At 32.3% G+C, this 15371-nt stretch overlaps 1 protein-coding gene across 1 annotated transcript in view; it reads right to left on the bottom strand.

Annotated features, from left to right (window-relative positions):
• Positions 1-5291: 5291 nt before the first annotated feature.
• Positions 5292-15371, bottom strand: part of DCTN1-p150 (dynactin subunit 1) — a 53231-nt gene continuing 43151 nt past the window's right edge. Inside the window, exons 26-32 of the mRNA XM_068769734.1 lie at positions 13805-13843; positions 11510-11594; positions 10950-11112; positions 8702-8821; positions 7678-7788; positions 6586-6686; positions 5292-5697 (exon numbers count right to left, since the gene is read on the bottom strand). Of these exons, the coding sequence (XP_068625835.1) occupies positions 5613-5697; positions 6586-6686; positions 7678-7788; positions 8702-8821; positions 10950-11112; positions 11510-11594; positions 13805-13843 (704 nt within the window). The 3' untranslated portion in view covers positions 5292-5612. The remainder of the gene's footprint in view (positions 5698-6585; positions 6687-7677; positions 7789-8701; positions 8822-10949; positions 11113-11509; positions 11595-13804; positions 13844-15371) is intronic.

Here is a 15371-nt window from a genome sequence, read left to right as displayed (position 1 = left end):
AATATGAAATAATTAAATCATACGATAATATAACGTAAAATTCAGGGCGGCAATCGTTTTTATATTTCGCCGACTAACCAGACGCCATGACAGATTATTAATTATCTGTTGTGCATACATTTTTTTCACGAATATCATTTTGTTTTCTTCATGTTTTTAAACTTTTTTTTACCTATTATATAATTTTCATATTTTTAGTTTCATATAGCTATTCGGTTTTAAGATACAAGTAAGCGAATATTGGTAAATGTATTAAAATGTGTAAGAGAAACGTGGTTTTAAGAAAAATAATCTGCCTCTTACGTAGCTCCGGGTATATCTTGTGTATTATAATTTGATCACAAAATAGAATGTTTAGTACCGCTTAATATATCAAGTTTGACATTTGAATTTTAATTACATTTAGTTAAGTGCTTAAACCTATGAAGTACGTTATCTAAGCTGACCCTTGTCCGACTTAATCTGACAAAGGGCGACATCTATGGGACGTGATCAACATTGTTACCCAGATACAAAGAAAAGGTTGATTGTCTTAATCCAATTAAAAGTTTTGTGTTACATACGGGAGGCATTACATCGAGTTAAATCGATAACTAAACTACACATTAAGTCCTTAAAACTATAACAGTGAACACAACGATCGGATATATACATTTAATACAAATTTAATTATATTTTAGTAATAAAAAACTTTAGTCGTATAAAGAGATGTAGGTGGGTTTGTAGGAGGGCACAGAGGATTCTCCGAGTACCTGCATGTATAGGTTCAAACTCAGTTCTCACTTCCTCGTGCATCTGTGATCCGGGTGTGGACCAGACCGTGCACATGATCACTGGATGTCTCGTTTTTGACACGGTAAGACCAGAACCCTAGTGACCGTTAGCATATAAAATAGAGAAGCGAGGGAGAAAAAATCCAAAATGGTTAAAAGGAAAAACAATAAAATCAATAAATAAATAAAAACGAATAAGAAAGACAAGCTATAAAATAGCTGTGATATTAGAGATGTAAATAAGAAAATAGCAATTAAGAATAAATAAATTGTTAAATAAATGATAAAATAATAAACCTTAAAAATTGTAGAACTCCGGAGGGAAACCGAATCAAATGAGGCGTGAGGTGAGGGTGATATATAGAAAGGAATGAAAGATGTTGTGAAGGAAATTAGAGTTATGTGCACAGTTTTTGTAGAAACTAATATTAAATTTAACTTGCAAATAATTATACTGGCCATTAATACTGTCACAATAAAAATAAACAAAATATTACTTTTGAATTTGGAATCTGACCTTTTTATATGATTGTTCAATGCGTTTTCTTATTTTTGGAATATATAGGTGCGATAACAATTTGTGCTTTAAAATGGAGTGGGGTGATAAAGAGAACCGAATCGCTGTGATCACATTGCATAAAGTAGGTATGGTGTCAAATGCAATTTTTAATTACACACGCTTCGTATTAGTCAAATGTGGGCTATTGATACGTAAAATGAAACCTCCTTTCTTTGTGACAGAAAAAGATCTGGCCGTGCATAAAGTGTTCGTACGTGAAAGGAGATCAAAAACAATAAGTATACGAAAGATTTTATTTTGAGAGATGAAGATAGCACCTAGAACCATATCGCGCATTTTAAAAAATGACTTAGGATATGTAGCCTATAAGAGACGCACTGATTATTTCTTAAATGGTGATTTAAAAAAGAATATGGTGGTAAAATCAAAATAACTACTTAACCCTTAATAGCCTAGAGTTTCAATTTTGCTACCAATCTTTTAAACCGAATGTTCACATTACTATTAGTTTTTTTTTATAGGTTGGCTGTACGAATTTTACTGTTGTATAACATTCTTTTCAACGAAAAAAAAATCTATTTTCCCTTCATCTAGACTCTTAAGCAAACAGTAATAATAAAAAAAATCACTTTCGTAAATCAGGCTATTAAGAGTTAAGCGGTACGCAAAGGGCGGTCACAGAATAATTTGATTTATGAGTGAGTAAATTTTTACCATTGAGAAAATTTTAACTAACAAAATGACCGTATTTATGTTGAAAGCTCTAAGAAGTTTCCAGATTAGTCGACAGGGGACAACGAGGGCATATCCGATTTCAGTGATGGATTGGTGTAAGCTATGAAATGATTACGCCATATTTTTAACAAAAAGGTATCAAAATATCGACATAAGTTTATCGTGATACCATTATTGTTAAGGCAGTTAGTTCTCTTAGCAACATGTCCAATAACCACGAATGGATCTTTCAGCAAGACTCGTTGGGTTGGGTAAGACGCGTTAGGTCATAAAACTCAATCCAACCAATCTTGTTTAGAAACAAACATTCCGGACGTTACGTACATTAAAAGATAATGTACTTTTTCTTTCTAACGATATTCATGGCAAACAGGAGCCTGGAAGAAACTGGTTTGTTTAACTCGGATTCAAATTACATATATTCTTTCTAAACATAGGATGGACTTCTCTATCTAACCAAATTTCAATGCTTTATAAGCCCCAAATGAGCTGGTACTTACTCTTGACAGGCCTAAATCCTTTAGTACAAAGTTCCCCAAACTTTTTTGTGTCGTAGACCCCTTGCCACGTTTATCCGTGTTGGGTAGACCCCCTACTTACCAGATATTGATTTCCAGTAAATTTCTAACTGTAGTGAAGTTTAGTGTTAAAAACTTAATGTGAAAACACATGTTAATTTACACATTTTTTTAAATATTTTCTTAGCACTTTCCTTTTCAAGATTCAGGAAACGAATAAACGTATTTGTCCCACATTCGTATTTATAGAGTGACGAATTGAACAAGTCAGTGCAAGGTAGCGGAGCTCTGAGACTGCGACTCTCAGGTTTTTACAAGTTCAAAATGTATTGCGGACCACAAAGCGAATACCAACATACACAATTTTATAAACATATATAATAAAATTTTTACTTCATAGGTACTTTTATAAATAATGTAAATGTTTTGATATTATAAGATAGTATGATGTAAGTAAATAGGTGCTATCAGTGTATGTGTTGAGATCCACTATCATGGACCACCAATTTTTTTTTCGCTGACGTAGACCCCTTGCAGGTTGTCATAGACCCCTAGGGGTCGATATAGACCACTTTGGGAATCACTGCTTTAGCACATAATAGAGAGATATCGTTGTTATATATCATCAACCTATTACAAATTCACTATGAATTTATTTTTCGTCGAACAAGACGTAGTACTTGTGATCCCTAATACACGATCTCTGCTTATAATTTAATTTCTTAGAATACACATTAAAACAACCTTTTATAAACTAAGGTACATAGAAATAAAACAATTTGAGTATTTACAATGTTTATTGCTACATAAATAATACAAATTAACAATTTAATACCTTATCATTTCTTAATCAATCTAACGGGTACAGGAAAGTATAATATATTATTTTTAATAAATACTTGACGTAATATTTACTCAAGGATTCGAGACGAAAATACAAGATATACATTTATCTCTTTCACACGGGATAATTTTCACTCTCTCTCTCTCTATCTCCTTCGCGCTCATTAATCTCGAATTCTTCTCCTATTCTAATTAAGTAATGATTTGTCTACACTTACACGTATAACGTACTTTTTATGTTTTTATTCTTTTTTCATTTAATTTCTTCTGTGTTGCTATGGTTGATGACAAAACTAGTGAAAAATCCTACTATAAGCAAAAAGATTATTTACGTTTCAATTCTGCTTGGAAATAGTTTCTTTTTGCGACAAATGGTTATTACCCTTTTGGCATTTAAGATGCACAGATTGCGCTTAGCCAAACCTCGTTTTAGATATCTCGAAGGCACTACAGGAAGGTAACCATGCCGAAATGAGCGCACCAATAAAACGCCATCTTAGAATTCGGCTTCAACCGAATCGCCGGTTATTGGCACTCATTTTAAGATTATATTGAATTCAATCACGCGAAATTGAGTGCGAAACTCTCGCGAATTTAGTTTCTAAGCTGTAATGAGTTCTAGAAGTTCACTAAAAGTTTTATTATCCTCCAGTACTACAGACACACATGGAACAAAAGACACGAACATTCTAAAGTCCTTATTTCAAATGGTCATTGTGAACTCTGCTTTCCAATATACTTTACTTGGCCAAAGTTTAGATAGGAGTGAGTCACTATTTTCCTAACTCGAATATACTATTGCAATTAACGAGATGGGAAAGAAGATCACTTGGTAGTATTTAAAAAAAACTGACCACCTGTATATGTCCCGAGAAAAATGCCAAGAACAATTTAATACCAATTGGAATCAGACTGAACTGGCCTATAATGGTATCCTTCATACAAAAGTTAGGAGAGGGTTCTAAATCGCACTTCGATCTGAGAAAAGTCCACATGATGTGGCGAAAAAAAAAATTTAAAATAAAAGGGTAGTAGGTCAAAAGGCCTGGTCTGATTTTACACCGCAGATCGGTACTCCCGTGATGGTGGTAAGCACTCATATTTCCCAGGACTGGTCAGGCGGCAGCAGGTCGGTACGGGGATGCGAGGTTAAAGATGCTACGAGAAAGTTTCAGAACCGGGACGAGTATTTCTAGGGAAAATTCCAATTATCCCCTGCGCGTGAGACGTTACATAGCTGGTGAACGCAACCGACACAGAGATAGTGCGTCTGCGCAAGAGAAGTCACCTAGACCAGGTGACCGAGGCCAGGGTCCTTCTCCCGGGCAATAGATCTAAACTTCTCTAGATGGCGCGCGGGTGCATTGGAATGTCTATTATAAGAAAAGCTCCGCTGAGCGAATAACAATATTGGTACCGTGTAAAAAACTTTTTAACTTACTGCATTACAAATGATGTGACATTTCTTCCATTTATATTTTTTGTTAAAATTTTGAACATGCAACGTTACACTACATTTAAATTTTTTGTTAAAATTTTGATGAACATGCAACGTTACAACAAAACTCGCACTTTTTTGTGGTAGTGCAGTTGTGGAACAGTTGAATCCCAAGCTTAATTATCACTTAAAAACCTTCACATTATAATAGGATTTTTTACCAGTTTTTGTTTGATGAACTTAAATTTATATCGGAGAAATCACTTAGGAGTAAAATTGTACACGGTTGCAATATTAACTAATTTTTTGAAGCCTTGATGATTTGTTTTTCGAATAAAACCTTAAAGTTTGATCACTTTTTAATTCATTTGTAAATCGTACACAGCTGCCTACAAACGTATTTCAATAAATACTTGGAAATATTATAATACTTTTAAATAAAAACAACGAGTTGTTTTGATCAATCAAAACATAAAAAAAGTTTTCATGGTAAAATCAGTTCCTCCCTTAGTATTCATATGGTTTGAGATGAGCACTAAATACCTACATTTTACAATAACTATACTGAAAGGGTGCCCCAAGGGCGTTCACTGGATCTTTTCCTGACATGATATTGACAGCAGAAATGTTCAAATTAAATAATTATTTGAAAAATATGAAAAAGTGCGTCTTATAGTTAAAAAAATTCATAAAAGCGGATACTTTAAATATAAAGGAAGTATGAATGGATTTCAATGTATAAATTTGCATTGCATTTTGAGCCTTATTCCGTCGTGATAAGGTGCTTAAGCCGCGCATACTGAGTCCCCAAGTGGCGCCAACTCGAGCTTTACATCTTCTGACTGCAACTCTGTGACCAGCTCCCTTAACCTGGTACAAGATTAACATTTATTACAATATTATAACGAAAAACAATATGAAATATTTAACCATTCGACTGCTAAACAATTCTCGCAGGAACGCACAAGGACTGTCACAAATATTTTGACTCGATGTTGACAAGTAAAACACTCTCATTTAGACAAATAACAATCATTTTTTATAAATATTTTCGTATTATAAAGAAATTTTATTTTTTTTTCTTTGAAAATTAAAATCTATCTTTTTCTTTGATCAGTTTTAATAATGCTATCGTCGCTACTAGTGTCAGCCCTTTCACCATCTTTAGAATCACTTGCAATCGAATTGAGTAAATATGTCGTAACAAGGTTTTTTTTTTATAAATAACATATTAGGGGGACCGGAAAGTAATGTCGCTTTCTCAAGTTAAATTCGCACGACTACATTTTTAACAAATTTTTATTTCTAATCAACAATATATTCACCTTCGTTATCAACAACCTTTTGCCATCTAGTATACATATGTTCAATGCCGGAGCGGTAACAAATCAACCGGTTTTTCTGTAAAATATGTCGACAGAAACGACATTACTTTCCGGTCCCCCTTATACATTTGTTTCAATTTTCACACAAAATAAAAATAAATAAATAAATGTTCAAATAAAATCAAACACTACCCTACAGATGCATGTCTTACCACAGTACACTGTGTTAGAAATAAAAACTTGTTAAAAATGTAGTCGTGTGAATTTAACTCAAGATAATGACATTACTTTCCGGTTCTCCTAATACATTATTTTAAAAAAGGAAGATCCACCCAAAATCTATATAGGCACATTTCTAACAAGGAACATTCTATGACTAAAATGAAAATAATGGTGATGATGATGACGCTACATAAATGATCACACTACTCACTTGGCGAGCTGTGTGGGAGTCACGTAGATCGTCTCTTCGTCTGCCGTACCAGAGGCTGGGTATCGCAGAGTACCCACGTCTATCGTTTTAGGAGAAATCGCCTGCAAACAATGTTGTAATTAAGTTATATATCTACACAGTAACCTACAGGGTGATAGGTTATAAGTATAAAAGATAATGTTTGGTATAATTCATAAATCAAAGGGACTAATATATAGCTAATTCCGCTATGCAGCAGCAGTTGTGCAATAAAGTGCAGTGCTTTCTTACTTAGGATGGACTTCCGTAAGGTAACGCCTGAATCTATTAGATACCTATGCCCAACATTGGACATGAAGAGTAATAAAATAGCTGTCACATTTATTTATATACTCTATCTTGTTTTCGGGATAGAAACCATGATATTTCACCCTCTTTCTTAGTCAAGTATAATTCATTCAATATAATATAGTGTTATGATAATATAATAAGAAAAATCATTTACAAAACTCGTGTAACTAAATATTACTTATATTATTTATTATTGTTTACTATCTGTCCCAGCAGACTTTGTTCTACAGTTATTGGCCTGACGCATTACAAGATAATAAATAGTATGAGTAATAACTTTTTACATAAATAAAAAATAAGTTCTAATACTTTTTTTTTGAAAAATGTGATTTACATTCACTCGATTAAATCTTTCACACATATAACAATCCTGTACATAAAAAAAACTAATCCCGTAACTTTTTTATTTCATATTTTTGTTTCGATACGAAAATGCTGTTATGGAAGAATATTAACCAAAAAATTGTGAAGGTAATAGTGAAACCAATATATTAGCAACGATTAAAATTAAGTACTCGTGTTAGGGTACATTTGCAAGTGTTGTTTATGTAGAGTATCATTATATCATTCTTTTGGAAAAGGTTATAGAAGAGGTCGTTAGTGTCGCGGGGGGCACCGTTCAACGAGAGTTGTGAGGCTCTGGATCTTATAGCGTGTAAGATTAAGAAGGCTGTATATTGAGTGTTTGTTGGTTTGATTTAAAAAAAAGTAATTGTCAATTGTAGAAAATTAAAACAGTTGTTGATTAGTGAATTTACTCACAGCAGCCAGCTCGGGCGCCGGGAACTCTGCAAAGTCAGCCTCCACGCACCTCCAGGGTCGGTGGAGGAGAAGCAGGTTGCGTGCTTCCATCTGCAATGCCGTCAGCCGCTCCTGGGGACGCGAAGATTAGTAACAATAATATTATTTGAAATCTGATATTATAAAAGTTTGAGTTGCTATGCGAGCAGGGGACAAGCTTTCACATCTACCTATATCTCGCCAACAGTAAGTATGAATCTTACTTAATTAATTATACAGGATGATTGGAAATAGATTTAAAAAATTTAAAGTTTTTTGGTGACAAACGAGATATATATATACATATATACATTACAGGTATATTATTTTTACATATTTTTACATTATATAAAACTCTTACACTATTTCCAGTAACCCTGTATAACAGCATCACAATGAAAAATGTTAAAATGTCCTGTCCTGTCAGGCAATACAAAGTCTAGACCATGGATGCGCAGACCGCGGCCCGCCGGTCGAATACTGGTGGCCCGCCGACACCAAAAATAATACTCTCGTACATTCGAATTATATTGAATTCTATTCCAGAATAAAACCAAAAAAAAATAATTACCTATACTTTTGGCGGCCGGCCCGCCATCAGTTTATGATTTGCCCGAGTGGCCCCTAGTCTTAATAAGTCTGTGCGACCATGGTCAAGAGTAAATAGTAAAGCATAATTAAGTTTAATATGCAGTAAGTAGGGGGAGGAGGTTTGGTCAGTTGAGTAGAAGGCGATTACATTGCAAGGCCCAGACCGCCGACCCCTCTCGCTACAACGCGGAGGACTTGGCACCCGCACATAATATTCGTGCTAAAGTCACGTCTTTTGGTATTGTGAATCATCATATCATAAAATGGACTCTCACTTCACAACATAGACTTCATTTAAAGATTGCTACGATAGCTTGTGCAGCCCATCTTCAGCTACTTCCCGCGATCTTGACCAAGTAGACGGTCCAACTATTTGATCCTGAATATGCCAGCTATTAAAGGTAGCGGTGCCTACCTCCAGGTCGCGACGTATCTCCCGCTGCCTCTCCTTATGCTGTTGCAAGGCTTTAGCGTACTTCGCCGGGTCCTCGGGGAACTTCACCAGCCCTGAACGTGCCACGAACAGTGTCCACTCCTGCAATATATTCAATGTTTAATACGTAGGTTGCTTTCAATCTGTTATTAATTATGATCATCATCATTCCAGACTTCCACTGCTGGACATTGGCTCCTTAAACATTTAAATGTTGAGAATGACGATATATTACAGTAATTTAGTGTTATTTCCATTGGTCACAGTAGCAAGAATACTGTTATAAACTAAATACACTAATACCTCGCTTTGCGTCGTTTCGTTTTGCGTTTTTTTCGCAGTTGCGTCGCTGCTTAATTAGTACTAATTTTCACTGTGCGTCGTTAGATTTTCGAGATTGCGTTGTTTTGGGTTCAGTATTTTTTTAACTTTCTTTTTTTCTAAAAGATGGCAACACTTTTGTTTCTAATAGCGCCATGCCATCAAAACTCGGGGATTCCCTTTCTAACTAAAAATCAACGCAATTTTAATGCAGTTTTATTTTCACTTTGTTTTGCTAATTTTAGTTTAGTTTCAATTACGTAATGTGTTGTTCTTTTTTAAGAGAGAATAATAAATTTTTACGTTTTGTTTCTTGTTACAAAAAAGGTAAATATTATTCCAATTTATTTATTGGCAGAGTTATTTTTGTTTTTTAAATGTTTACTTTGTTCAATTTTCTTTTTAAAAAGTAGTATTTACGTGACCTTGGAACTTCGATCTTTACATGGTTTGCTATAGAAAAACTTAATTCACTTTGCGGCTTTTCAATTTACGTCGTGCTTTTTTGGAACGTAACCCCGACGCAAAGTGAGGTATTGGTGTATAATATTTTAATATTAAAAGGAAAAATAAGCTTGTAACACCTAGTTTTTGACAAGGCATGCGCATCTATAATAAATCCCTAAAGCAATTTTAAATTCATATTGTACATTCAAAAATTGTAAACTTAGTGTTAAAAGAGGAAATATCGAGTTTCTTGTTGGGTTCTTCTTATAGAAATGTACATTTAAACCTGGCATTATTATATATTAAAGACATATTTAAATGTTTATTATATTAATAAATTGTGTTTCAGATAGAGCCTGTTCGAAAGAATAAATATTTGTTTTCATATCAGAACACTAAGAATAACTCGTACAATATACAACAACGTCAAGTCACTTAACCAGGGTGTCGTCTGTTTTGCGCGCATTTATATAAAAATACAATTACATCTGTTAAGATTGTAATATGTAAATACTTTATGTTAGTATATCGAGTCGAAAACATGCTTTTATAGGGTCACTGTGAACATGGCTTTACATAACAGGTGATGCAAAATTAATGTCATAGTGGTGGTCTACATTGTGGCCCACTCTCCGGCGTTCGGAAGACTGCGTGCGGATTCCGAGTGCCGGATGGGCAAAAAGATAGAGGAAAGGAATATCTCGGCCATCATGCAAGAAAAAGGGGAAAGAAAATGCTTCCTCAGCTACTGCAGGAAGGTGGTGATATATGCAACAGGTAAAAATAAAACAATAATAGACAAAGAGTAAACTAAACACTAAAATAAAGAAAGAAAATAAATAAAGTTGTAACCAAAAACAGTGCAATAAACAGTGTAATATAATATGATAATTATAAAGAAAATATGTGTTAAATATACGAACAATAAATGTAATGTTGCAAAAAAAATGTAAAATGTGAAATAAATAAAATTGTAAGGAAACCTCGAATAAGAAGAAGTGGTTGAGGATTGATGTATGGCTAATGGAATAAAAGAGAAAGACTGGGAAAATTGTAGAACGAAAGAAACAGTACGACAGATAATATGATACATGAAAGAGGAGAATGATAATAATAAAAAATTATATGAATAAATTATTTGAAATAAAAAGTCCCTGTCCCACACGAGATAGGGGAACGAGAGGTCCCCAATAGCGGAGAGGAGCATTAAAAAATGTCATAGTGTGAACGTATCTTAATATTTACAGTGAATTTTGGGGCCCTTTGTAAAAATTTAGACGCATTCACATTACAGTATTACTTTTGCGCCACCTGTTACTAAGGACTGATTTTATTAATTAACATTTTACGAGTGGTGGCTAGGATAATAGTCGTGCCACTGTGGACATTAAAATTAGCACAGAAATATGATTATATACAATGTGGTGAGGTTAACAATGATTAAGTGGTTGTTAGTTGTTACCGTCTGCAGTTGCGCAAGGCTGCGCTCCAGCTGATGGGCGGCGTGACGGCGTGCGGCAGCGGCGGGGGCTGCAGGGTGCTGCAGGGGGCGAAGCGCCCTCGTTGCCCCGCGCTCTGCTCGTCTACATGCTGCAACTCTAGCTGCTCGTTCTCGTTCCACCGTCCTGCACACATACCCTCGCATATTATATTATATCACATATGATTGTGTCTTATTCGTTTTTTGACCTCGTTCCCATTTTGCCAAGTTGGGGCAGAAGTAAATAGTGGGCAAACCGGACTACTGGGCAACAATAACGTGATAAATAATCTGTGATACTTTGGGAATGTAGAAGGATGAAAGGTGATGCTTGAATGACAATAATGCTTATGCAGTGAAAACTTTATGACGGATGAAAGAAAGAAAAAGCATGAAAGATACTATGAAAGAGAAAGAAGGATAAATGTTAATAAAAAAATAAACCTGAGAAACTTATTACCGGAAACTATAAGGCGCATGTCCCACGTCTCATAAGGGGAACACTAAGATATTTTTCAAAACTATATTTAAACTGCACTCACCAACTCAACACTTTGATCTGGTGCTGCAGAGCTTCATTCACCTCTCCGGCGGCCACACCGGAAGCCACCTTCACAGGAGTCTCCTCTGTAAATCATCGTATAAAAAAGTTACCAAACTACTAAAAAAAAAAACAAATATTGCCAGCAAAATAAAGTTGCAGCAAGTAAGCTAATGAAGCTAAAATATGTATAACTGGTTGAAGGTATATTTATAACACAAATATGAAATTTTTTTTACGCGTTTGATATCGCTTTCGAATATCAAAACCAAACAAACTAAGCTGCGCTATCGCGCTGTCATTTCGGTACAAATCTGTATATCTGCGCGTGAGCAAATATTTGACTTATTATTTTTTTAAATACTTTTGTTCCAAAAATAATTATTCAAGTTTTAAGTAAAAATCCGCCAAATAAAACATTTTGGCTTTTAAAAGCAATAAAGTCAAAAAATAATCTATTTTATTTTAATTTCAACAATTTTTTCAATTTCATAGGTTAAAAATTTTAAAAAAATTCTTTTATATATCTATATTATCTATAGCACTTATTGAATGCGTAAGAGTTTTTTTAGATAACTGTCAAACGATTAAAGTTACATAAACAAATATTCTCGTCAAAAATTTCCTTGGAAAATTCGCATTCGATATTTGAATTTTTAAATGACTACATTAAAAAAATTAAAAAACTAGTGTCAGAGTATTACACACGCGGTGTTGCCTGTACCATTACGTAATACCATCTGTGAATAAATAAATATGAGATCTACAATTTCGTTCGTTTTATTATATGCATATTTTGTACTATGCCCGTCGGTATGATCGTCTAAGGACACGATAATTAATTTTAATACGTAGTAATTTGAATTTTAAAAACGCTTTTTCTTACTATACTATCATTACAGGATTATTTGTAAAACAATTGATTTTTTGGATAGGGTATACCATACATTATACGACAGCAAATGTTACACATTCACCCCTTTATTTTATTTTTATTATATTATGATGAACAGGCAAATCATAATTTTGCATCTAACTACTGACTATTCACCAGTCACATAACACTGGTGCGCATTATTGTGAATGTCTAGTTTTACTCTTACAGGTCATTTCAATAATTATTTCAGAAAGAGTACATTTTTTTATAATTTTATGCGATCAAAGCAAACATTTCGTATTTTGTTTTCAAATAAACTTAATTTGTATGTTGATAATACATTGACATTAGGTATGTGAATATGTAATTAGCTATAATCAAACTTAATTACAGCATTACGTACAGTAAATGCAGTTATTATTTTGTAAGTTGTTCATTTATTTATTATAATTATAACAACCTAACCTCTTTCGATAATAACCAAAAAAAACTAAAAATATGCCAACTCATTGTTCAAAGCGAATAACAATTAAAAAAATCAAAAATATTTCCATATGATATCAGATACACAAGGAAAATATAAATAATTTATACAATAAAAGTTACTAGTGACAGCTGCCCACAGTTGTATAGAAACTCCATTGATTATAAATTTATCAATTTAAAAAGATAATTAATCAAAACTGTGTAAAAAACCTATGGCAGTGGTAATAATAGCTTGGAAATTAGTTTCTCTATTATTGTGAAAGTGACGACAAAAATAAACTTGTCTCGTATTTTTGTGGACTACTCACAGATCAGTGTAAGAAACCCTTGGAGCTTTAAGTTGAAAGATGTCAATATAGGGGGAATTCAAATTAATTTTAATTTCCAATTGTTAGACAATGATATCAAATGAATAATAATATGAACAAAAACAATAAATATATAGTTTAATAATTAGATATTCACATACCTTATGTCTTTACACAATTATTAATAATCACTTATTAACTAAAACATTAATAGTTAGACACAATAACATTTCATGCGAAAAAAATTAAAAAAAAAGTTATATATTAACACAAAGATTAGTTTCCTTTGATTTTTAATGGTAGTAAGCTGTTAATTTATTATTCGCGGAACACCCTGTATCCGCGAAATTTCGACAAAGATGTAACAGCCCGCAATCTTATCCACTTCAAAAGAGAGTAAGAAGAAACAAGCCATTAGTTGACATGTTAAACTTTCGTATCGAAATCCTTAAATATAACCTAAAAACTATGTAAAATTTTAAAAACATACATAGCTATATAAAGTACGTAAAAAAAAATTAAAAAATCTGCATCACAGCTAAATTTGCAACTGTATAAATGATACCACAGATAAAAAAAACACCCATGCGGTAAAATATAACATGGATTGAAATGTAAATCTTACGCAGCGCCTCTCTCGGTGCAGGCGACGTGGTCACCGCCGCTAAATCACCGTCAGCATGGTAATAAATTCACATTAAACTCTTACATTTATTTAACAATTCGTATTTACAGCAATAAAAATAATATCAGGCAAGTTACCGATAAAATTAAACAAAATATACACGTTCGATTTTCAAACGATAATTTAAAAAGAAATGTACACATTCAAAATTCGAACAACGAACCAATTGAAAAGAAATATAGACGTGCAAAATTCCAATAACTAATAATTAAAGGATAAAAGGACATGCGTATAATTTGGAAATTGAATATTTTATTAAGATAAATAATAATTAATTTAAAATTAAATGCACGGAATTAAAATTCGAACAACAATAATTTAAAAAGAAATGTACACGTCCAAAATTTCAAAACCCAATAATTTAATAAGAAATATACACGTCCAAAATTCCAAAAACTAATAATTTAATAAAAAATGTACACAACCAAAATTTCAAAAACTAATAATTTAATAAGAAATGTACACGTACAAAATTTCAAAAACTAATAATTTAATAAGAAATGTACACGTCCAAAATTTCAAAACCCAATAATTTAATAAGAAATATACACGTCCAAAATTCCAAAAACTAATAATTTAATAAAAAATGTACACAACCAAAATTTCAAAGACTAATAATTTAATAAGAAATGTACACGTACAAAATTTCAAAACCCAATAATTTAATAAGAAATATACACGTCCAAAATTCCAAAAACTAATAATTTAATAAAAAATGTACACAACCAAAATTTCAAAAACTAATAATTTAATAAGAAATGTACACGTACAAAATTTCAAAAACTAATAATTTAATAAGAAATGTACACGTCCAAAATTTCAAAAACTAATAATTTAATAAGAAATGTACACAACCAAAATTTTAAAAACTAATAATGTAATAAGTAATGTACACGACCAAAATTTCAAAAACTAATAATTTAATAAGAAATGTACACGACCAAAATTTCAAAAACTAATAATTTAATAAGAAATGTACTCGTCCAAAATTTCAAAAACTAATAATTTAATAAGAAATGTACACATTCAAAATTTCAAAAACTAATAATTTAATTAGAAATGTACACGTCCAAAATTTTAGGAACTAATAATTTAATAAAAAAATATACACGTCCAAAATTCCAAAAACTAATAATTTAATAAAAAATGTACACAACCAAAAATTTCAAAAACTAATAATTTAATAAGAAATGTACACGACCAAAATTTCAAAAACTAATAATTTTATAAGAAATAATATAGTCGTGCAAAATTGCAACAATTAATAATTTTAAAAGAAAGGTACACAGCCAAAATTCCAAAAAATACAAGTTTAATAGGCGTGTACACGACAAAAATTCTAATAAGTAATTATTCGATAAGAAATGTATTCGTGCAAATTTCGAAAAACGAATAAATTAAAAAGAAATATAAATGTGCAAAATTAGAATAACTGATAGATTAAAAAGAAATGTTCGTAATTCGAAAATAAATTCGGTTATAAACTTTAAAATTATTAGTTAAAATG

Source organism: Battus philenor, unplaced genomic scaffold (genome assembly GCF_028537555.1).
Source record: "Battus philenor isolate CCGP_79_NKW_IND1 unplaced genomic scaffold, ilBatPhil1.0.hap1 SCAF_29, whole genome shotgun sequence".
NCBI lineage: Eukaryota > Metazoa > Arthropoda > Insecta > Lepidoptera > Papilionidae > Battus > Battus philenor.
This window is presented reverse-complemented; position numbering and strand designations above follow the sequence as displayed.